A 24,113-nucleotide genomic window follows, 5' to 3' on the forward strand; every position below is an offset into this window, starting at 1 on the left:
TTATTCACTAGGCGTTTTTTGGGGGGGGAGTGGAGGTGCTGTTAGCCTTTTGGGATGTCTTTCAATAATTTAAATCAGTTACTTTTATTTCTGCTAAAAATCTTTTTTGTATTTCCTTGAAGGCAAGAACCATATTTTATTAAACCTTTGTGCCGACACGGTTCCTTTTATGTAAATGTTCAATAAGTTGAAAGCTGAATGAATTATTAATAAATGCTTGAAACGAATGAATATGTGGAAGAGGATGAATCTAGACGGTAAATTCCTTGAAGACTGGGACAATGTCTTATTCATCCTTGAATTGCTCATGGTTTGCAGAAAACCTATCAATTATGTCTCTTGGTTAATTTGTAGTTGTTAGATGAGACGAAATTGTCTACTTATTCTTGGTATAAGACTCTAGAGAAACGAGAGAAAATGAAGTAAAATGGTGTGCTATGGTGCAATGCCAGGCACCTTCACGATTTTTACTTAAGATAATCATCACAACACCCTGCGAATTGGGTGTTATTTTACAGAGGCGGAAACTGTCGCACTTTCACGCAGCTAGTGTTAGAGCCTAACAATTGTTGGGTGTAATTCGCAGTATCATTGCGTGCCACAGTCCCGTTTCTGCAGAAATTGAGAGGGGGAAGAGAATGATCCTTTATACAGTAAAACGCGCAATTCTCCGTGTCCTCCTTGTGCATCAGAGGCGCTGTGGCTCTGAAGGAATCAGCTTCTGTTCTTCAACCACAGACAAGGCAGGAACAATGGTATGAAAAGCTTCCTTCCTCCCCGCCCCGGTCTTTTTCTGCTGGCGGAACGCAGATGCTGGGGCCGTCAGGCGCTGAGGGGACCCGAGAGGGACGGACACACGGCTCGGCAGTTGCCTGGTAACGCCCGCTGGAGGAGTCCCAGTGTGATAAGGTCCCGGAGAAGTGTCACTGGCCCTGAGTGGGACCCGGTAGCCCGTTCGCTCCGCGCCGGCGGCCTATCCTCGCGGTTTGGCGGGCTAGGGCAGGGGAAATGTTGCAGGAGGAGTCGGACCTCTCGCTCATTATTGCCCAGATAGTCCAAAAGCTCAAGGGCTCCAATTTGTACTCTCAGCTGGAACGGCAGGCCTGGGTAAGTGAGGCCGAGTGGGTAGGGATGGAGACGGGCGGGGCTGCGGCGACGTCTCTTCTTCTTCACCCTCCTCACCCAAGCCAGAGCTCGCCAATGAGCTTCCAGCTCCGCTCTGGTGCTCAAAAAACAGACAGACAAAAACAAAAAACAAACAAAAAAAACAAAGCAAACAAACAAACAAAAAAACCCCACCTCCCTGTCCAGTGCAAGCTCTGCTGCCTCAGCCCCAGGCGTGGTTAACAGATTTTTAAAGAAGGGTGGGGCACATCACACCATTTTTCAGACCAGAGAAACGCTTAGTTTCTCTGACTCATTTGCTGTCACTGACTCATTTGCCTGTTCTTGTAGTAATTTACAAGGGTCTAATTTTTTAAGCTGCTGGACTCACTGAAGGTGGCTTGGACCACGCCTTCCCTCACTTTTTCCGTCCTGTGGGTGAATTTGGGCCCCCAGGTACCTTTCTGCTTTCTTGTCAATGTATCACTTTCTTGCACTTTACCCTCCCTGCAATGATTCCTCGTTTATCCGTCCACCACCTAGCATTGGTTGGGTATTTTATAACATGCTAGGCACTGAGGATGATTGATCGAGATTGATAGAGATCTTTGCTTTTTTGTGACTGTAATATAAATGAAATCATACAGTATGTACATTTTGTGCCTGCTTTCTGACATTTAACATTGCTTTTAAGATTCATCCATTTCATTGGTATTTCAGTAGTTCTGTTCCTTTTTATTGCTGAGTAATATTTCAGTGTTTGAATGTACTACGGTTTGTTTATCCATCATTGTGTGAAGGGCATTTGGGTTGCTTTCTAGTTTTAGACATTATAAGTAAAGCTGATGTATACATTCTGGTATAGGATTTTGCTTGGATATTTGTTTTCTTTTTTTCTTGGGTAAATACCTATGGTTGGAACTGCTGAGTTGTTTGGTAAGTGTAATGTCAAATTCTATGAGAAACTGTACACTTTTCTGAAGCGGCTGTATCATTTTCCATTCTTACAAACAATTCTGAGAATTCCAGTTGTTTTTGCGTCCTTGATGGCACTTGATGTTGCCAGTCTTTTATTTATTTTTATTAATTAATTATATTTCTGGAGAAGTGCAATAGTATCTTATTGCAGCTTTTATTGCATTTCCCTAATGACTAATGATGTTTTCTCATGTACTTATGTCTTCTTTGGTGAAGTAGTCTGTTCAAATCTTCTGCCCATTAGAAAAAAATTGTGTTGTTTGTCTTATTGTTGAGTTGTAAGGATTCTTTCTATATAAGCCTTTATCAGATATGTGTCTTGTAAATATTTTCTCCCAGTCTGTGGATTATCTTTTTTTTTGAGCCGCAGTCTCCTTCTGTCACCGAGGCCGAGTGCAGTGGTGCGATCTCTGCTCACTGCAACCTCTCCCTCCCAGGTTCAAGTAATCCTCCCATCTCAGCCTCCTGAGTAGCTAGGATTACAGGCGTCCACCACCATGCCCAGTTAATTTTTTGTAATTTCAGTAGAGCTGGGGTTTCACTACGTTGGCCAGGCTGGTCTCAAACTCCTGACCTCAGGTGATCTGCCCGCCTTGGCCTCCCAAGGTACTGGAATTACAGACATGAGCCACTGCGCCTGGCTCAGTCTGTGGATTATCTTTTCATGTTCTTAACTGGGTCTTTGAAAGAGAAAAATGCTTAATTTTGATGACATAAATTTTTATCAGTTGTTTTATGGTTTGTGCTTTTTGTGCCCTACCTAAAAATCTTTGCCTAACTCAAGGTCTTAAAAAAGTTTCTACTAGATGTGTTTGTTCTAGATGTTCTATAGTTTTAGCTTCTAGATTTAGGTCTGTGATCCGTTTTGAGTTAATCATTGTATATGGTTCAAGGTAAGCCTTTTTTTTTTTTTTTTTTTTTTTTTTTATAGATATCCAGTATTTCCAGTATTTTTTTGTTGAAAAACCTATCCTTTCTCTGCTAATTTCCTTGGCACCTTGTCAAAAATCAAACACACACACACACACACACACACACACACCCCACACACAATTTCTGGCTATTTGTTCCATTGATTTATTAGTTTATCATGCAATACCACACTATCTTGCTTTTTGTAACATTATGTTCCTTTTTTTTTTCCCCAAATTATTTTGGCTATTCTACGTCCTTTGCTTTGCTATATAAATTTTAGAATTCAGTCATAAAAAATTGTTGAAAATTGGACTGGGGTTATGTTGAATCTGTAGATCAATTTGGGGGAGAATTGACATTTTGACAATATTAAATTTTCTGGCCCATGGTCATAGCTTTTCTTTTCATTTATTTATATTGTTTTTATTTTCTCTTGTCAGTGTTTTGTAGTTTCAGCACACAAATCTTGCACACTCTTTGTTAAGATTTCCTCTTAAGTATTTCATTGTTTTTGATTCTATTACAAAGGATGAATTAATTTGGATTGCTTATTATTAACATACAGAAATGCAATTGATATTGATCTATTTACCATGTATCCTGAGAGCTTGCTAAACTTATGTATTGGTTATAGTATCTTTTCTGTAGATTACTTAAGATTTTCCAGGTATATGAATCATATGCAATTAAAGACAGTTTTACTTCTTCCTTTCCAATCTGTATGCCTTTTATTTTTCTTGACTTATTGTACTGCATAATGCCTCCAGTGCAATGTTTTGCAGATGCTTTTTTTTTTTTTTCAGGTTGAGGAAGCTCTATTCTATCCTTAGTTTTCTGAGAGCTTTATCATGAATGGATGTTGAACTTTGCTAAATACTTTTCTTATATCTGTAGATATGCTCTTATGATTTTTCCTGCTCATGTTGATACAATGAGTAATACTGATCGGCTTTGAATGTTGCACCAATTTTGTATTCCAGAGATAAATTCTACTTGGTTATGATGCATTATCCTTTTTGTATATTTGTTGATTCAATTTGCTAATATTTTACTGAAGATTTTCTGACTGTATTTATGAAAGATATTGGTTTGTGGCCAGGCACGATGGCTCATGCCTGTAATCCTGGCACTTTGGGAGGCCAAGGTGGACAGATTGCTTGAGCTCGAGTTCGAGACTAGCCTGGGAAACATGGCAAAACCCTATCTCTACAAAAAATACAAAAATTGGCTAGTGTGGTGGTGCACACTTGTAGTCCCAGCTATTCGGGAGGTTGAGGTGGGAGGATGGCTTGAACCTGGGAGGCGGAGGTTGCAGTAAGCAGAGATCACACCACTGCACTCCAGCCTAGGTGATAGAGCCAGACCCTGTCTCAAAAAAAAAAAAAAAAAAAAAAAGAAATTTATTTGTAGTTTTCATTTTTCTTGTAATACTTTGTCTGCTTTTGATATCGGGTAATGCTGATATTACAAAATTAGGTGGGAAGTATTCCCCTATTTTCTGGACGGATTTATACAGAATTAATATTATTTTCTCCTTACATAGCTGGTAGAGTCCCAGCAAAGTCACTGGGGCCTAGAGTTTTCTTTATAGACACATTTTTAATTAAAAAAATTAATTAAATTTTAATTAAAAAGTTTAATTAAAAATATATGCAGGCCATTTAGATTATCTGTTTCTTTTTCTGTAAGCTCTCGTAGTTTTTATGTTTCAAGAAGTTGCCATACTTAATCTACTTTAATGAATTTACTCATATAAAATTGTTTATTCCCTTATATTTCTTTTAGTGTCTGTAGGATTTGTAGTGATAGCCCCTCTTTCATTCTCTATATTGTAATATGTGCTCTTTTTCCCCTAATTAATCTGGCTAGAGATTTATCAATTATATTAATATTTTCAAAGAAGTAGCTCTTGTTTTCATTATTTTTGTTTTCAATATCTCTGATTTTTCCATTTATTATTTTTTTCTGCTTACTTTGGATTTAATTTGCATTTTTTGGCCATTTAGGTGAAATTTAGATTTTTGATTTGAGACCTTTATTCTCTTCTAATAGCATGCTTTAAATTTCTGTGTACTGCTTTCTCTGTGTCTATAAATTAGGCTATATTCTATTGACATTTTCACCCAATTCAAAATTTTAAAAAATTCTCTTGTGATTTTATGAGTTCTAATAACCCATAGGTTATTTATAAATGCATTGTTTACCAGTATCTTTCTGTCTTTGATTTCTGGTTTAATTCTCTTATGGTCAAGAATAAAATATGTATGATTTTAGCTTTTAAAATTTATTTATTTTTATGATCCAGAATATGTTTTATCTTGTATGTTTTATATATATTTGAAAAGCATGCTTATTCTGCTATTGCTGTTCCATAATTGTCAATTAGGTCAGGTAGACAATTTTGTTTCAGTTTTCTATATCCTTATTGAGTGTGGGGGCTTCAGTCAATATAGACAAGGATCAAGCTAGGTTTGGGTTTTTTATTTACTTATTTATTTTTTAAATTGTACTTTAGGTTCTGGAGTACATGTGTAGATCATTCAGGATTGTTACATAGCTACATACATGGCAAGGTGGTTTGCTGCCTCCATCCCCTCATCCCCTATGCATGACATTTCTCCCCACATTACCTCTCCCTACCCTCCCCAATCCCTACTATCCCACCCCTAGCCCCCCACAGCAGACCCCAGTGTGTGATGCTCCCCTCCCTGTGTCCATGTGTTCTCATTGTTCAACACCTGCCTATGAGTGAGAACATGTGTTTGATTTTCTGTTCTTGTGTCCGTTTGCATGTGGTGTTTGATTTTCTGTTCTTGTGTCAGTTTGCTGAGAATGATGGTTTCCAGATTCATCCATGTTCCTACAAAGGACATTAACTCATCATTTTTTATGGCTGCGTAGCATTCCATGGTGTATATGTGCCACATTTTCTTTGTCCAGTCTATCATTGATGGGCATTTGGGTTGGTTCCAGGTCTTTGTTATTGTAAACAGTGCCACGATGAACATATGTGTGCATATGTCTTTATAATAGAATGATTTATAGCCCTTTGGGTATATACCCAGTAATGGGATTGCTGGGTCAATTTCTAGATCCTTGAGAAATCGCCACACTGTCTTCCACAATGGTTGAACTAGTTTACACTCCCACCAACAATGTGAAAGTGTTCCTATTTCGCCACATGCTCTCCAGCATCTGTTGTCACCAGACTTTTTAATGATAGCCATTTTAACTGGCATGAGAGGATATCTCAATGTGGTTTTGATTTGCATTTCTCTAATGACCAGTGGTGATGAACATTATTTCATATGTGTGTTGGCCTCATAGATGTCTTCTTTTGAAAGGTGTCTGTTCATATCCTTTGCCCACTTTTGGATGCGTTTTTTTTTTTTGTTTGTTTTGTTTTTCTTGTAAATCTGTTTTAGTTCTTTGTAGATTCTGGATATTAGCCCTTTGTCAGATGGGTAGATTGAAAAAATTTTTTCCCATTCTGTTGGTTGCCAGTTCACTCTAATGATTGTTTCTTTTGCTGTGCAGAAACTCAAGTTTAATTAGATTCCATGTGTCTATTTTGGCTTTTGTTGCCATTGCTTTTGGTGTTTTAGTCGTGAAGCCCTTGCCTATGCCTATATCCTGAATGGTTTTGTCTAGATTTCGTTCCAGGGTTTTTATGGTGTCAGGTCTTATGTTTTAATCCTTAATCCATCTGGAGTTAATTTTAGTGTAAGGTGTGAGGAAGGGGTCTAGTTTCTGCCTTCTGCCCATGGCTAGCCAGTTTTCCCAACACCATGTATTAAACATGGGATCCTTTCCTCATTGCTTGTTTTTGTCAGATTTGTCAAAGATCAGATGGTTGTAGATGTGTGGTGTTGCTTCTGAGGCCTCTATTCTGTTCCATTGTTCTATGCCTCTGTTTTGGTACCATTATCATGCTGTTTTGATTACTGTTGCCTTGTAGTATAGTTTGAAGTCCGGCAGCATGATACCTCCAGCTTTGTTCTTTTTGCTTAGGATTGTCTTGGCTATGCAGGCTCTTTTTAGGTTCCATATGAAGTTTAAAGTGTTTTTTCCCAGTTCTGTGAAGAAGGTCATTGGTATTTTGATGGGGATAGTGTTGAATCTATAAATTAATTTGGGCGGTATGGCCATTTTCATAAGCATAGAATGTTTCTCCATCTGTTTGTATTGTCTCTTATTTCCTTGAGCAGTGGTTTGTACTTCTCCTTGAAGAAGTCCTTTACATCCTTTGTTAGTTGTATTCCTAGGTATTTTATTCTCTTTGTAGCAGTTGTGAATGCGAGTTTGCTCTTGATCTGGCTCTCTTTAAGTCTGTTATTGGTGTATAGGAATGCTTGTGATTTCTGCACATTGATTTTGTATCCTGAGACTTTGCTGAAGTTGCTTATTTGGCTTGAGGAGAGTTTTAGGCTGAGACAATGTGGTCTTCTAAATATACAATCATGTCATCTGCAAATGGAGATAATTTGACTTCCTTTTTTCCTAATTGAATACCCTTTACTTCTCTTTCTTGCCTGATTGCTCTGGCTAGAATTTCCAATATTATATTGAATAGGAGCGATAAGAGAGGGCATCCTTGTCTAGTGAGGATTTCAAAGGGAATGCTTCCAGTTTTTGCCCATTCAGTATGATATTGGCTGTGGGTTTGTCGTAAACAGCTTTTATTATTTTGAGATATGTCCCATTGATACCTAGTTTATTGAGAGTTTTTAGCATAAAGGGCTGTTGAACTTTGTTGAAGGCCTTATCTACATCTATTGAGATAATCATGTGGTTTTTGTCTTTTGTTCTATTTATGTGATGGATTACGTTTATAGATTTGTGTATGCCGAACCAGCCTTGCATCCCTGGGATGAAGCCTAGTTCATTGTGATGGATAAGCTTTTTGATGTGCTGTTGCAGTCGGTTTTGTTATTGTTGTGATTACCTTCAGTATACCACAGGCTTCAAACTCCTTTAAAACCAGTGGTTGTTGGGAGGCCAAGGCAGGTGGATCACTTAAGGTTGGGAGTTCAAGACCAGCCTGGCCATCATGGTGAAATCCCGTTTCTACTAAAAATATGAAAATTAGCCGGGCGTGGTGGTGCATGCCTGTAATCCCAGATACCCGGGAAGCTGTGGCAGGATAATTGCTTGAACCTAGGAGGCAGAGGTTGCAGTAAGCCAAGATCATGCCACTGCACTCCAGCCTGGGGGACAGAGCGAGACTCCATCTCAAAAACAACAACAAAACCCAGTGGTAGACTGCTGTTACTTTGTGCCTGGCATAGATCTTAGGGTACTACAGAGTTTTTCTCATTGTTTCTACTACATCCTTGACTTTCTTCAGTCTTTCCTTGCCCGTTCCTCAGGGAAGATCTTACTCTGTGCTCTTGTCCCCAGCAGAAGTCTGTTGTTTGTTGCTCAATCCTGGGCCCACGGTAGGTGCAGGAGTCGTTTATTCTTCTGACTCTGTCCATGTGCTTTATCATTGGTGTGGTGCTTTCCCAGCTTTGGCATGTTCCATTTCCTTATCCCTTTGGCAGCCCAGCTCTGCCTGTATCTGTGGCAAGTATTGTGTCAAAGACCCATACCTGCCCTTGCCCTAGTGCTAGTTTACCTCTGCTTTGTGTTGTTATAGGATCCTGGGCCCAATATAATTTTCTTATATTCCTATGAGGTTGAGGGTTTTTGTATCTATCCCACCCCCAGAAGCAATGAATTACTGCCTTGTCTTCAGAATGGGAGGGTTTCTGAACCTTCCCCCAGTGTTTTAGTCCTTTGCTTTAGATGAGAGGAGAGTTTGGCCAAGGTAGCACAGTTTTATGCTTGTCCTGCAGTGGCAGCCTATCTTTTTTTGCACACCTGTGCCACAAAAGAGTGCTCTTTGTAGCTTTCTGCTCTCAATCTTTTGTATGGGCACCTGGCATAGACATGTGGAAAAGAATATGCAGATGAGTGTGAATACCCCGTTGCATTTTGGGTTCCCAGCTTTTCCAAACTGACATGGTGGCCCACATCTTGTTTATAATAGTTAACAGTTTAGTTCATTTCTTCTTACGCTCTTGTATGGTAGCTTTCTTTTCCTCCTGTGCTCTGCTAAAGGTGAAGTAATTTGGAATCCCATTTGTCCTTGAAGGAGCTTGTTACTCCTTGGAATTTAATTCACTTGGCTGTCTCATAGCTTAAGTTTTCTGATGGGTCCAGAATGTATGATTTTTGAATATTGTACTGTTTTTCTTATTATTAGGCTGGGGGTGTCATTCTTTTGTAATGTCTTTCTACAGTGAAGCTAACAGAACTCCAATAATTAGTATATAAAGATTGCTGTAATGTCATGAGAACAATGGTATGTAATTTTCCTTTCTTGTAACCATCTTTGTCAACTTTTATATCAAGGTTATGTTGGCTTCATAAAATGAGTAGGGAAATGTTGCCTCCCTTTGAAAATTTCTACTTGCCACAAGAGTGTTATGATATTTATTATTTTTTAAATGTTTGGAAGAATTCTTCAATGAGACCTGTGTCTGGAGTTTTCTATTTGAGAATATTTTTTTTTACTAATAGACTTTAGATGTACAGAAAAATTGAGCAGAAAGTACAGTTTCCATTTATCCCTCTACTTTGCACAGTTTCATCTATTATTAATGTCTTGCATTAGTGTGGTACATTTATTTTGGTTGAGCTAACTATGAACTTTAGTTAATATTAATACATTATTATTAACTAAAGTTCATAGTTTACATTAGAGTTCACTCTTTGTCGTGCAGGTCTATGTTTGTGTGTGTGTGTATGTGTGCGTGTGTGTGTGTGAGAGAGCGAGAAAGAGAGAGAGAGAGAGAGAGAGAGAGAGAGAGAAAGAGAGAGAGAGTGTCTTGCTATGTTGATTTCACTACGCTGGTCTCAAACTCCTGGGTTCAAGGGATCCTTCTGACTCAGTCTCTTAAGTAGCTGGAATTCCAGGTGTTCACCACTGTATGTGACTACTATGGGTTTTGACAAATACATAATGTCCTGTATTAATGTATTCACAATTCCGGTATCACAAAGAATAGTTGCACTGCCCTAAAAATCCCCTGTGCCTTACCTGTTCATTCCTCCCTTCCCCCTGAGACTCCAGCAACCACTTTTTACTATCTCTGTAGTTTTGCCTTTAAGAATGTCATATAGTTGGAATTACATGGCATATTGTTATTTTACTGTCTTCTTTCACTTAGCAATATTCATTTAATGTTCCTGTCTGTATTTTTATGGCTTGATAGCTGATTTTTTTTCTGTTTAGAAATATTTTATTGTATGGATGTACCACAGTTGGTTTATGCATTCACCTGTTGATAGACATCTTGGTTACATCTAAGTTTTAGCAGTTATGAATAAAACTGCTATAAACCTTCATGTGTAGGTTTTTGTCTAGACATAAATTTTCAATTATGTTTGGTGAATACCAAAGAGCACAACTGATAGATTGTGTGGTAAGACAGTGGTTAACCATCAGAAACTGACAACCTATCTTCCAATGAGGCTGTGCCATTTTGCATTCCCACCAGCAGTAAATGAGAGTGCCTGTTGATCCCCATCCTCTCAGCGTTTGGTGCTGTCACTGTTTTGGATTTTAGCCATCCTAATGTGTGTTGTGATATCTTATTATTGCATTTTGCTAAAGGTATATGATATTAAGTATCCTTTTATGTTTATTTGCCATCTGTGTGTCTTCTTTGGTAAGTTGTCTATTCAGATCTTTTGCCCATTTTTTAGTTGGGTTGTTATCGTTGAATTTTAAGAATTTATTGTATATTTGGGTACAATTGTTTTGCAAATATTTTCTTCCAATCTGTGGCTAGTCTTTTTATTTTCTTCATTATCTTTCTAAGAGCAGAAGTTTTTAATTTTAATGAAGTCCAATTAGTTTTTAATTTTTTATTTTACGGATTATGCATTTGGTATCGTGTCTAGAAATTAATAGCTAAACCCTAAGATCATTTAGATTTTCTCCTATGTTATCTTCTAGAAGTCTTATATTTCTGTGAATTACATTAAGGTCTATGCTTCATTTGAAGTTAATTTTTGTGAAAGGTCTCAGGTCTGTTTCTAGATTCCTTTTCTTGTCCCCCACCCCCACCCCCACCCCCACCACCTATCTTCTCTTTCTCCTCCTACCCCATCTTTTGCATGTGGATCTTCCACTACCATTTCCTGAAAAGATTGTCTTTCTTTCTTGGTTTGCTTTTACTCCTTTGTAAAAAATGAGTTGGCGATGTTTATGCAGATTTATTTCTAGGTTTCTGTTCTGTTCTGTTGACCTATTTGTTTATTCTTTCACCAATACCACACTGGCATGATTGCGTAGCTTTATAAGTCCTGAGGTTGGTGGTGTGAATTCTCCAACTTTGTTTTCCTTCAGTATTGTGTTAGCAAGATTTTTAATACAGATGTATTTATTTATTTATTTATTTATTTTTTTTTTTTTGAGACAAGAGTCTCACTTCATCGCCCAGGCCAGAATGCAGTAGCACCATGTTGGCTCACTGCAACCTCCCTCTCCCAGGTTCAAGCTATTCTCGTGCCTCAGCCTCCTGAGTAGTTGGGATTACAGGCATGTGCCACCACCCCTGGCTAATTTTTGTATTTTTAATAGATACGGGGTTTTGCCATTTGACCAGGCTGGTCTCAAACTCCTGCTGTCATGTGATCCATCCTCCTCAGCCTCCAAAAGTGCTGGGATTACAGGCATGAACCACTGTGCCTGGCCTATACAGATTTCATTTTAATAGATATAGAAGTATTTGGATTTTCTATGCCTTCTATTGTCTGTTCTGATAGGTTACATTTTTCAAGGAATTTGTTTTTATTTAAATTGTATAAATTATTGGCCTAAAGTTGTTATAATAAACCTCTATTTATTTTTAACGTCTGAAAAAATTTGTTACCATTTCTGATAATGGTAATGTGTGTGTGTGTGTGTGTGTGTGTGTGTGTGTGTTCGAACAATTTTGCTAGGGGCTTATTAATTTTATTAGTCTCACCAATGAACTTTTGGGGTTTACTAATTTTCTCTTAATTTCAGGTCAGTTATTATTAATTTCCTCCTACTTTTTTTGAGATTGATTTGCTGTTGTTTTTTTAGTTTCTTAAAATGGAAGCTTGTGCTGTAGATTTGAAGTCTTTCCTCTTATAAAACATGCATGTAAGGTTATACTTTTTCTTCTGAGCATTGTTTTGACTGCATTCCACAGTCCTAATGAGTCATATTTTCATTATCCTTTTGTTTAAAATATTTTCTAATATCTCCTAAAATTTTTCTAATATTTGACTCGAGGGCTATTTTGAAGTATATTGCTTAATTTCCAAGCAATTAAGATACTTTAAAAAATATTTTTGTTATTGATTTCTAGGCTGAAGCTTGCTTTGCTGATTTGCTTAATTTGCTAAGGCTTGCATTAATAGCCCAGAATATAGTCAGTTTGGCTGAATGTTCCATGTGATCTCAGAAAGAATGTTTGTATTGCTATTGTTGGGTTAGATTACCTATATATGTCACTGAGGCCAGGTTGGAAATTATGCTGTTCAGCTCTTCGATAATCTTACTGATTTTTTTTTTGTTCCATCAACTATTAAAATAAATATGTTAAAGTCTCCCACAATGATTATGTATTCATCTGTTTCTCCTTTTAAGTCTTTCAAATTTGTGCTTATGGGTTTTTAGTGGTTATATACGGATTGATCTTATGATATTTTTCTATTGGTTTAACCTCTTAATCGTTATGAGTATCTTTCTTTATCCCTAGCGAGGCTCTTGCCTTAAAGTCTGTTTTGTTTGGTGTTATTATAGCTACATCAGGTTTCTTTTGGTTGCATGGTATGGCTTTTTCTATCCTTTCATTTTCATCTTCTTTGTGACTGTATTTAAGGTATGTCTTGTAAAAACGTCATATAGTTGTCTTAAAAATCCATATTGACAGTTATAGTATTTATTTATTTATTTTTTAGTAGCGATGGGGTTTCACCATGTTGGCCCCGCAGTCTGGTCCTGACCTCAGGTAATCCTCCTGCCTTAGCCTCCCAAAGTGCTGGGATTGCAGTCATGAGCCACTGCACCTGGCATTTGTATTTTTTTAAATAGTTTTTTAATTGTATTATTTAGTCTATTTACATTTAATGAATTTACTCAACTATATCGTTTCATAACTCACATCTTAATATTTCTTATTTGATCTACTTCATATTCTGTTTTCTCTTTTGCCTTCTTTTGGATTATTCAAATTCTTTATTATATTTTCCTCTTCATTAACTTGTTTTACTGTTCTTTAGGTAGCTACACTGTAGAGTTATAGCATTTATTCCTGATTATAGTTTTATATACATTATTGCTTTTACTATTTTCCTGTAATATAATGCTAGAACTTATAACAGTTCACTCACCCCTTTCTTTATTTTGATATGCATTTTAAATCTGTGTATATTTTACATTTCATAAGACATTACTATTTATTGTATTGCAGCATTAATATTTAGTCAATAGTATTCATTATTAACCACATTTTAATCCTTTTTGCCCTCATGAAGAGATGATAGTATTACAAATAAGTATATACAAGTCCATACATAATCCCTTGTGCAAAATCTAAGGACCAGATATTAAGGAATTCATATTATTTTTTAAATTATAGAAAGGTAATGCATGCATATTTTGTATGTTATTTAATATCCCTATCAGGATCTGGCAGCACCTTGTAATTGTATACGTTAATATTTCTGCAACAAAATGCATGAATTTTTACATTAAGTGTGATAAATGACTAAATATTCTCTTGTCAATTTTGCACCACATGAGTTCAAGTCAGGACAGATTTTACCACCAATTCAGTTGGAAAAAACTTGGTTTGCAGAGCTTTTCAGGTTTCAGGATTTCAAATAATGGATTATGGATCTGTACATATAACATCAGGAGGTTAATCCTTGAAGTAATAGAAAATTGGGCAAGGCAATAGGAAGAAGGATAAAGCAGGAATCAGGAGATGATTACACAAGAAACTCAAAAAGTTGTTTGGTTGGTTCTTAAGATAAATAAACTAAGATCTATATTTTATATAGGTGTATTTGTAAAATCAATATATTATAGATTCATACTTTAAAATAATATAATTATACATTTTTAAAAATAATGTAGTCTTGGACTTGTAAGAGAGTCTATGATACCAAATTTGCCTTAGCTTATATCCATTGGCACTGACATTTAATAGAAATAACTCTTTAAAGGCAACTTTACAATCAGCTTTAATAATATACTTTTAAACAACTGGTGGTTTGTTACAAGCTGTTTAAAATTTAATCAAGAGGGCATTTTCCTGCCACCAGCATCTTCTGTACTGCCTTCATTTTATCTGTTTGGGTATATCCAGAAAGTGCTAGAGCAGTGTTGTCCAATTTAGTTGGAAATATAAAAATCACACAGAATATTTCAAAGCCAAATACAAGTGATTTTTAGGTTCCCCACCCCTCACCATTAGCTCTTCTCTTAAACATTGACTGTATTTTAATATATCCCTTTATATGTTGAAGTTTTTAATTTTAAGAGTGTGTAAAATTTTGTATTCTCTACAAAAAGGCTGTTTTTTATTTTCTGAGTTACTTTAGGAAGTCAACCTGCATCTTAATATTGAATTTGCTCGCCAGGCGCAGTGGCTCATGCCTGTAATTTTAGCACTTTGGGAGGCTGAGGCATGTGGATTGTCTGAGCTTAGGAGTTCAAGACCAGCCTGGGCAACATGTGAAACCCCATCTCTACTAAAATACAAAAGAAATTAGCCAGGTGTGGCGGCATGCACCTGTAGTCCCAGCTACTTGGGAGGCTGAGGCAGGAGAATTGCTTGAACCTAGGAGGCGGAGGTTGCAGTGAGCTGAGATCATGTTAGTGTGGGAGACAGAGTGAGACTCTGTCTCTACAAAAAAAAAAAAAAAAAAAAAATTGGATTTGCTTACTCATCTTCTAGACACTGGGGTGATTAGCACCAGATCAGCCATGTTATTTCATGTTATCATGCATTATTTCTATTTAAAATGGATGTTGTGTTAATACCCCAAATGTTATTTTCATTCCATTAAGTATTTAAAATGTTTTGCTGCTCAGCTTGTCATTATAAATAATAGAATTGCAAAAGGAAGGAACGTGAAAGAAGATAGGCTTTGAAGAGAGAGGGAATAATGCAACTAATAGGCTGTTGTCATAAGTCAGGAACCCTGATTACCTTTGGTATGAACCAGGGAGTGCTGTCATCCTTACCCATAAATATTTTGGCTGTTGTTTGTCCTTTAATCTTGAAAAGTTAAAACAGTGAAGAAATGAGTAATAGTGTACAGGATTTTAAAATAAGAAAATTCTTGTCCCCCAAAAAAATACATATGTAAGGGATAAGAGAAATACTAAAATGCAGGTTTGCTTTGTGTAAGTATATCTCTTCATGCTTTATTTCAGGTTTTAGAAAAAACTGAGTTGTTTATAGAAGGTCATGTAGAGTTGAATTAGGTAAGACCAAGTTGAAATGAGAGGCCCAGAACTTAAAGTATAATAAAAAAATAAAAATAAAAATAAAAAAATACAGGAAAATTAAAAAAATTAAAGAAGAAAAGAAAAAATTGGTTACTAAATGTGAACTGAACACTTTCAGGCATAAAGTATATCATGAAAGGAGGCTAAGAATAAAGATGCGGATGAAGAGGGGACAAGACAGCCAGTGCTGGAAGAGAAGGGGATGAGATGATCAGCTTGGGGATGTCAGCAAAATAAAACCAGTGAGTGATCCATCCTCAGGTGAGAGAAACCAGAGCAGGGCTGGAATTATGCAGCACAGATTGAGCATAAGGCATAGTCAGCTTTTGCAGAGCCAAAACTTTCCATTTGAAAGTAGAACTTATTCCTGGCTAGTGTGTGTCCACTGGGACTACTAGGATTATAGAAACAGGTCTGATCTACAGTTTTAGAAAGATCCAAAAGTGTTAGGAAGAAATAAAGATACGTAGTAATTCAACATATTTTAATTGAGTCTCTCTTCTGTGGTGGGGATGGGCTCTTGAGAGAAATTAGAAAAGTACAAAACAATTAAGCTCATGACAAGGATATTTTGGGGATTGATGTGAGAAGGGACATTATATCCTTTTAAAATATCACTTCTGTTTTAGCTTTTTGTTTATATATACTTATATATTTGTATAAATATATGTATTTATTATATATTTATGTATATTGTTTTTATTTATATATTTATATATATTTGTGTGTGTGTGTGTGTGTGTATATATATATATATATATATATATAGAGAGAGAGAGAGAGAGAGAGAGAGAGAGAGACATATATAAACAGTAACTACCCTTCTTCCCCACTCCTGCCAACCTGTAGTAACCACTGTTCCATGGTCTGTCTCTATGAATTTAACTACTCTAGGTACTTCATACAAATAGAATAATACAGTAACTGTCCTTTTAAAATTGTATTTTACTTAGCTTGGTGTCTTCAAAGTTCATCCATGTTGCAGCATATGTTGGAATTTTTTTCCATTTTTAAGTACCGAATAATATTCCATTGTATTTATTGAACACATCCTATGTGCCAGTTGCTGGGTATATGGAAAGAAGAATGCAAATGAATAAGGTATAAATATCATAAGAGGAAATGGCTGGGGATTGGAGAAGTCTTGGATACTACTCAAGGTGACAAGATGGGAGTGAGTTATCAATGTAAGAACAGTAAGAAGGCTAAGCAGAGGGTCCCTATTATAGGGTATTTCTAGAGGAATAAGCTTATTAAGGTTGAGTGGGACTAGAGTTTTAGAGGGATGTAAACACTTAAATGACTTTGCCTTGATTCTATAAGCAGTGAATAGGTCACTGAAATATTTTGAGGAGGGTGAAGGCATGGAGCTGGTTTTTAGGAACATTATTCTGACACAGATGAGCAGGTTAGATAGGAATCAGAGAGAGTGCTTTAGTTTCACCCTCTACTTTTTTGGCTTCTTACATTCTATTGGATCTTTTGCTATTCCATAAACTGACATGGCACAAGACCATTTTCATGGCTTTGCTCAGTCTGTTCACTCAGCCTGTATTGCTTTGCTTCCCTTTTCCAGTTTCTTTAATTAGAATTGTTTCTTTATCTATAGGAGGTACCTCTGTTGTGACATCTTTTCTTTCTTATAATGGCTTTTTGTTGTGTTTTAAAATTGACTATCTTCCCTACTGGACAATAAGAACAAGTCCCAGAGAACAAGGATAATGTCTTCTTATTCTTGTGTTTCTCATGGGGTTTGTAGTTTGTAGGTGGGCCTAAGAAATCTTTTGTCCATAAAAGAAGGGACAAATACATTAATTAGTACGTACCACGTGATAGCTCTTGTGCTAGATCTTGGGATACAGAGCTGAAAGACAGTTTTTCTCAAGAAGCTTATAGTCTAATGCAGTAGTTCTCAAAGTGTGGTCTATAGGCCTCTGGTGGTCTCTAACATCCTTTCAGGTCAAAACTTTTATAATAATACTAAGACTTCTTTTGGGGGCTTTATTGTGCAGACATTTATACTGATGGCACAAAAGCAATAGTGATGTGTTAGACCTGCTGGTGGCTTAGAACATATCAAGAAACTGATACCAAACTCTACTGTATTATTTTCCACCACACCGACAGTGGAAAAAAAAAAAAAGAACCTTTTTTACTTGATTGTCTTTGAGCAAACAGTAAATAATTACTAATTTTATTACATCCCATCCCTGGAATACACATCTTTTTAATATTCTGTTGGATGAATGGAAAGTACACATAAGGCACTTCTGCATACAGAAATAAGATGGGTATCTAGAAGAAAAGCACGTATGTGTTTATTGGAATTACGAGCTCAAATGCCTTTTTGTTTTTTTAAATGAAACACGTGGAAGAGTGACTGACAAAAAATTATTGTTATTTGTAATTGGGTCATTGGGATGTATTTTCTCAAAAATGAGCCAAGTGAGCCTGTCATTTCAAAGAAAGCCATTTTGTGTAGCCAATGATAAAATTTAAGCTTTAAGTAAAAATTAGATTTGGAAAAGTTGTTTCTGCCACTGTGAACTTGATGGTATCCCAATACTTAAAGACTTCTCTGATGATAGTGATGTTAATGAACATTACTTTTTGTTTAATGATATGTTTTGACTCTATAGCTTAGCTTACCAATACATTTGAAAAGACCAGTGTATAATGTTACAAAATTATGTGTGATAGGTAAAAAATTAAGTCAAAGTCTAAGGCTGATAAATGCATTTCTGTGTTATAAAATATGGAAAGTTTATTGATTATCAGATTCTACATCAAAACTAATCTTTAGGAAACTACTGCTTGTCAAATTTTGGTACAGTATCAAAGGAGAATATCCCCATTTATCTGAACAAGACTATTAAAATACTCTTCCTTTTCCAGTTACATACATGTGTGAGGGTGGATGTTTTTCGTGGACAATAACCAAAACAACACAGTACCACAAACTGAAAACTATGGCAGATTCAAGAATCTGTCTTCTTTTAAGACAGACATCAAAAGAGATTGGCAAAAATGTAAAACAGTGCCTCTTTTCTCACTGTTTTGTTTTTGAAAATACAATTACTTTAAATAAAAATAAGTTAGTATACAATGAGTTTATTACTGTTAATATTAAAATGAACAAATTTTTTATTGTGGTAAAATATATATAACATAAAAATGACTATTTTAATCATTAAGTATACAGCTCATTGTCATCAAGCACACACACATTGTTATGCAGCCATCCTCACCGTCTATCTCCAAAACTGTTTCATCATTCCAAGCTGAAACTCTGTACCCATAAATAACTCCATATTCTCACCCTCCCCAACCTGTAATAACCACCATTCTATGGTCTGTCTCTATGAATTTAACCACTCTAGGTACCTCATATAAATGGAATCATACAGTATCTTTTTATGACATTTATTTTACTTAGCTTGATATTATTAAAGTTCATCCCTGTTGTAATATGTCAGAATTTTCTTTCTTTTTGAGGGCTGAATAATATTCTGTTGTGCTAATATATATGTGCATATGATTTTTGTTGATCCGTTTATCTATCTATAGACATTTGGATTGTTTCCACCTTTGGCTATTGTTAATAATGGTACTGTGAATGTTGGTATACAAGTATCTGTTTGAGTATCTGTTTCCATTTATTTGGTAATGTACTCAAAAGTGAAATAATTACTGAATCATATGAACTCTATGTTTAATATTTTGAAGAACTGTCATTCTAATAAACAACTATTTTAAATTGTTTTTGTTTTAATTTCCAGTGCAAATATCAATAGATGTCATCCACATAAACAAAAGCATTCTTGGGTTCTCCATAATTTTTTTGAGATGCAGTGTCACTATGTTGCCCAAGTTGGCCTCAAAGACCTGAGTTCAAGTGACCCTCCAGCCTTAGCCTTCCCAGTAGCTGGGATCACAGGTACATGCCACTATACCTGGCTCCTCATCAATAATTCCTGAGTGAGCGTCCTGAGACTGAAAAGTTTGAATATCAGTGGTCTCATGGAGTGAGTGAAATAGACAGGCCAGTTAAGAAACTACAACAGTGGAGAACAAGTTGGACTGGACCTTGCTCAGAGAGGAATGGCCAGGGTGGTAAGAAGGCTCTGTTACATGAGGAGAACCGAAGAACCCGGGAATATACTGTGGTTTTAAAAGGAGAGGTCTTCAGGGAAGACACAGTAATTGTCTTCAAATTTGGAGCTCTCTCACAGAAGGGACGTTAAGCTTATTTCTGTGACCCCGGGGTGGAGTGGTGGAGGGGAGGGAGGTAGTGGTGGTAAATCTTAAGGAGAATTAATCTCATAATAAATAATAATTTTCTAGTAGAATAGTTCAAAGATGGAATTGACTTAAGTAGGGATGAAGACAGTTTCTAAGTTAGAAAGTAGAGTTTTAGAGTTTCGAAGCCAGAAAATCATTTGGAGAGGATAATCAAGCATTAAATCGTTAGTCAACATAGAGGAATTCTGTAGTCACTTCTAATGCCACAATTCCATGGAGCACAAAATGATGAAGTTCAGGATTAGCATGATAGCATAGTGAAAAGTGGAGAGGATGAGGCCTCTTTAGAGGGAATTAAAGAATCCTTGGAACCCTTTTTGTAGACCTTTCTATGCCCTCATTTGTGCTTAATGGAGATTTAGCTTCAGCTAGCTTCTTTGGCCCAGCTGCTACTTTAGCTGCTTTGCTTCTTCAGTTCCCTTTTATTCACCAAGATTAGAAATTTAAGATTGCTAGTGGCCAGTACTTTGGATTAAGACTATTCTAGTAGAAATAGAAAGAAACTGGATTTGTGTGTGGGGGTCGGGAGGAGTTTGGTCATGTGTTTCTAGGAATATAGAAGGGTGGAGGATGTCAGAATCAGCATAACTAAATGGATGAAGGATGTATGCAGGACCATAACTGCACATATACTATACCCTCTCTCACTAGATTATATTTTTGAGGCCATTCTTTACCAGCTCTTACAGTGAGTAAGAAGCATTTTGCTTAAAGAAGACTTAACTTTTGTCATAGATACTTGAAAAGCCTCTGCTTCCAGCCTCTTTCACCCACCTCCCTGACAATTTTTTATAAATATTTAGTCCATTGCCATCTGGGTCATCTTATATTTTATAGCACAGCAACTTTAATTTATATTGGACTTCACAGCCTAAAAATAACTGAAAATTTTTCTATTTGAGACTCATATTAACTCAGTTAAGGTATTATTTTCCCTATTAAAGAAGAAAAGTACCATACAGAGAGGTTAAGTGACTTGAACAAGCTAGGAAATTACGCTGACAGGTGATTCCAGATCTTTTGATGCCAAATCCCATTGTCATTTAGTCCCAAATGGTTTTCAAACTATGTTTTATTGTATTTAAGGATTCTGAAAAGTTCTATTCACTTAAAAATATTTAATTCAAAAATTACACTAAGAAACGATATTCTTCCAGATATCAAATGTTTAGCACATAATCCACTACTGTACTTCCAGATTAACTCGTTTCTGGGTGATCTCAAAATAGAAGCTGTTTCTGTTATCTTTTGTCATGTGTTTGGGACACTTCTTACAAATGCATACTTGATGATAAAGATATAATTCTACACCAGCCCTTTAAAATATCTGGGCTTGCACATGTGTGCTCATGGTATGTTGTTCAAGTACTGAATGTTAATGCAGTGGGTATGCTGTGTTTGAGGTTGGTTGGCCAGGCAAAGCACAAGTGCATCTGTTTAACACAGGCCCCTAGTGATGGTATACTGCTAAGATAAAAGACAAGTGAGCTTGTCATACCACATCATGTAGTAGTAAGAGCATGCTATGCATAATTTTAGCAGTGTTGGAAGCTCTTTGTCTGATTTTTGTATTTGTAATAAATTTTAGGATTTATCTCAAAATAACAATTTCCAACTATGCTTCTTTCAATTTCCTACATCATTTTAATTTGGGAGTGTACTGAGATTGCCAGGAAGTCTATTAAAAATGTGAACACATCTCTTTGATCAGGATTTTTCTCTATACTGAGCCAACAAAGCAAAATACAGAAATGGGATATTGAGGCTGTATCAGAATAAAGCTGTACCTTTGTAATGTTAATTATAACATTAGCAAATGAGGAAAGGCTCATCATTCTTATTGTTTGGTAGTATCATTTCAATGTGTTTTATGTAGGACTCCTAATAGTGTTTGGATTTCATTTGCAAAATAGGTTCTGTTACTAAATCATGTTTGAGAACCACTGTGCCTTATCATATTATCACTCTCCTGCTTTTGATCTTCAAATACCTGAAGATTTTTATAATTCGCTTAAGTGCAAAGTATATCTAGGAGGTCTAGTAACCTTAAGATACTGAAAATGTTTAGAAAAAATAACAATTTTTAAAAAAGTTCTTTAAATTGTCCTCAATCATTTTCGAATGCAGGCTTAGTATAAGACAGCTTATTTACTTTTGATTTAGTGCATTTTGAATAATTAGCAGGGTTTGTGCAGCTTTTAAAAATCTTTTCGAGGAGTAACAAATTGGGAAACAGTCTCTTCAGTTAAACATAATTTTTTTCAAATTCCTTGTTTTGTAGGGGGAGGAAATTGAGTAAAAAATAGAATGTGGTTTGGTCAATATAATTTTGTTAAGCAATAATTAATGCCCAGGTGATACTTTGGGTGCAAAAAAAAGACCCATTCCTTGCCTTTGAATTTATAGCCTAGCCAGAAAGATAAATAGGTGAGCTGAAAATTACATTGTAATCTGATAATTGCTGAAACAGAGGAACATAATGTTCTATCCTTGCTGTCTGGCCTAGGGAAAGAAGGTGATATTTGAAGGATGTCTTGGAGCTAGCAGGTGTTTGCCAAGGTAGTGCGAGAGAGCACTTCCATCTGAGGAAATATGAATAGCCCTTAAAGGACTGACAGGTAGGAAATCAGTGAATGTAGTTCACGGTGACTAGGGTATGTGTGAGGAGGAGGTGTGAGAAGAGGATGTTGTTAACTTGGTGGAGCAACAGCAGATGAATTTGTAGAGATAAATTGGGTCTACATTGTGAAGGACCAAGTATGCCCTATTAAGACTTAATGTTTTAGAAAGAAATACTGGAAGATAGATTGGAAAAGGGAGAAATTTGTTCATTCATTCAATAAACGTTTATTGAGTACCTACTGTGTGAAAACAACTATTCTAGGCGCTTGGGATACAGAGTAAAAAAAAAGGCAGAAATGTCTGCCCTAGTGGAGCCTACCACTTCCAATGTAATGAGATAGATGATATACTAATAAACATAGTAAATAAATTTATTGTACAGTATAATAGAAGGTGATAAATGCTAAGAAAGAAGGAAAAATAGAGTAAGGAAGTTTTGAGAATGCCAGGTGGAAGTGGTCACAATTTAAGTAAGGTGGCAAGATGCCCAATTTAGAGGTTGTTGCAGTAATTCAAATGAGAAAGAAGGCTTGCCTTAGACTAAACGTGGGGCTTTAAAATGGAGAGAAAGTATAGATTGGGAGGACCTTTTTTTTCCTGTTTTTTTTTTTTTGAAACTTTTATCCCATGAGTATATAAATTTATATTTATATTATGGATACAAATCTATAATGTACTCTTATAAGTGAAGCACTTTGTAATGACCACCCTATAAGTGAAACTTTGCCAGCCACACTGGAAACATCTCCATTTGCCCCATCTCAATGACAAACCCCTCCCTTTCTGATAACATGATGTTTATGGTAATCACTTTTCTGCATTTCTTTTCTTCTTCTTCTTTTTTTTTTTTAGCTGTTCTGTTAGAAATTTTATTATTATTTCTTAACTTTTAGCTTCAGGGGTACATGTTTGTTATACAGGTAAATTGTTTGTCACGGGGGTTTGGTGTACAGATTATTTCGTCACCCAGATAATACACATAATACCCAATAGGTAGTTTCATTCCTCATCCTCCTTCTAACCTCCACCCGCAAGTTGGCTCTGGTATCTATTGTTTCATTCTTTGTGTCCATGTGCATTCAATATTTAGTTTCCACTTATAACTGGGAACATGTGGGTTTTGTTTTTCCATTCCTGCTTTTAGTTCACTCAGGATAATGGCCTTCAGCTCCATCCGTGTCGCTAGACATGATCTTGTTGGTTTTTATGGCTGTGTAGTATTCCATGGTGTATATGTACCACATTTTCTTTATCCAATCTACTGTTGATAGGCATTTAGGTTGATTCCATTTCTTTGCTATTTTGAATAGTGCTGCAGTGAACATATGCATGCATGCATCTTTATGGTAGAATGATTTATATTCCTTTGGTTATATACCAGTAATTGGGATTTCTGGGTCAAATGGTAGTTTTGTTTAAAGTTCTTTGAGAAATCTCCAAACTGCTTTCTACAATGGCTGAACTAATATACATTCCCACCAGCAGTGTATAAACGTTCCCTTTTCTCCACAGCCTCTCCAGCATGTTATTTTTTGACTTTTAAATTGTAGCCATTCTGACTGGTGTGAAATGGTATCTCGCGGTTTTGATTTGCATTTCTTTAATGATTAGTGACATTGAGAATGTTTTCATATTTTCTGCATTTCTT

The 24,113-nt window shown here is 36.1% G+C and overlaps 1 protein-coding gene across 2 annotated transcripts in view; it reads left to right on the plus strand.

The window, feature by feature from the left end:
* Positions 1–543: 543 nt before the first annotated feature.
* TBC1D19 (TBC1 domain family member 19) overlaps positions 544–24,113 on the plus strand; it is a 148,681-nt gene continuing 125,111 nt past the window's right edge. For both annotated transcript variants that reach the window (XM_017505107.2, XM_037730148.1), the window contains exon 1: positions 544–1,107. In XM_017505107.2, coding sequence (XP_017360596.1) covers positions 1,009–1,107 — 99 coding nt within the window. In that variant the 5' untranslated portion in view covers positions 544–1,008. The remainder of the gene's footprint in view (positions 1,108–24,113) is intronic.

Source organism: Cebus imitator, unplaced genomic scaffold (assembly GCF_001604975.1).
Source record: "Cebus imitator isolate Cc_AM_T3 unplaced genomic scaffold, Cebus_imitator-1.0 Scaffold333, whole genome shotgun sequence".
Lineage (NCBI taxonomy): Eukaryota > Metazoa > Chordata > Mammalia > Primates > Cebidae > Cebus > Cebus imitator.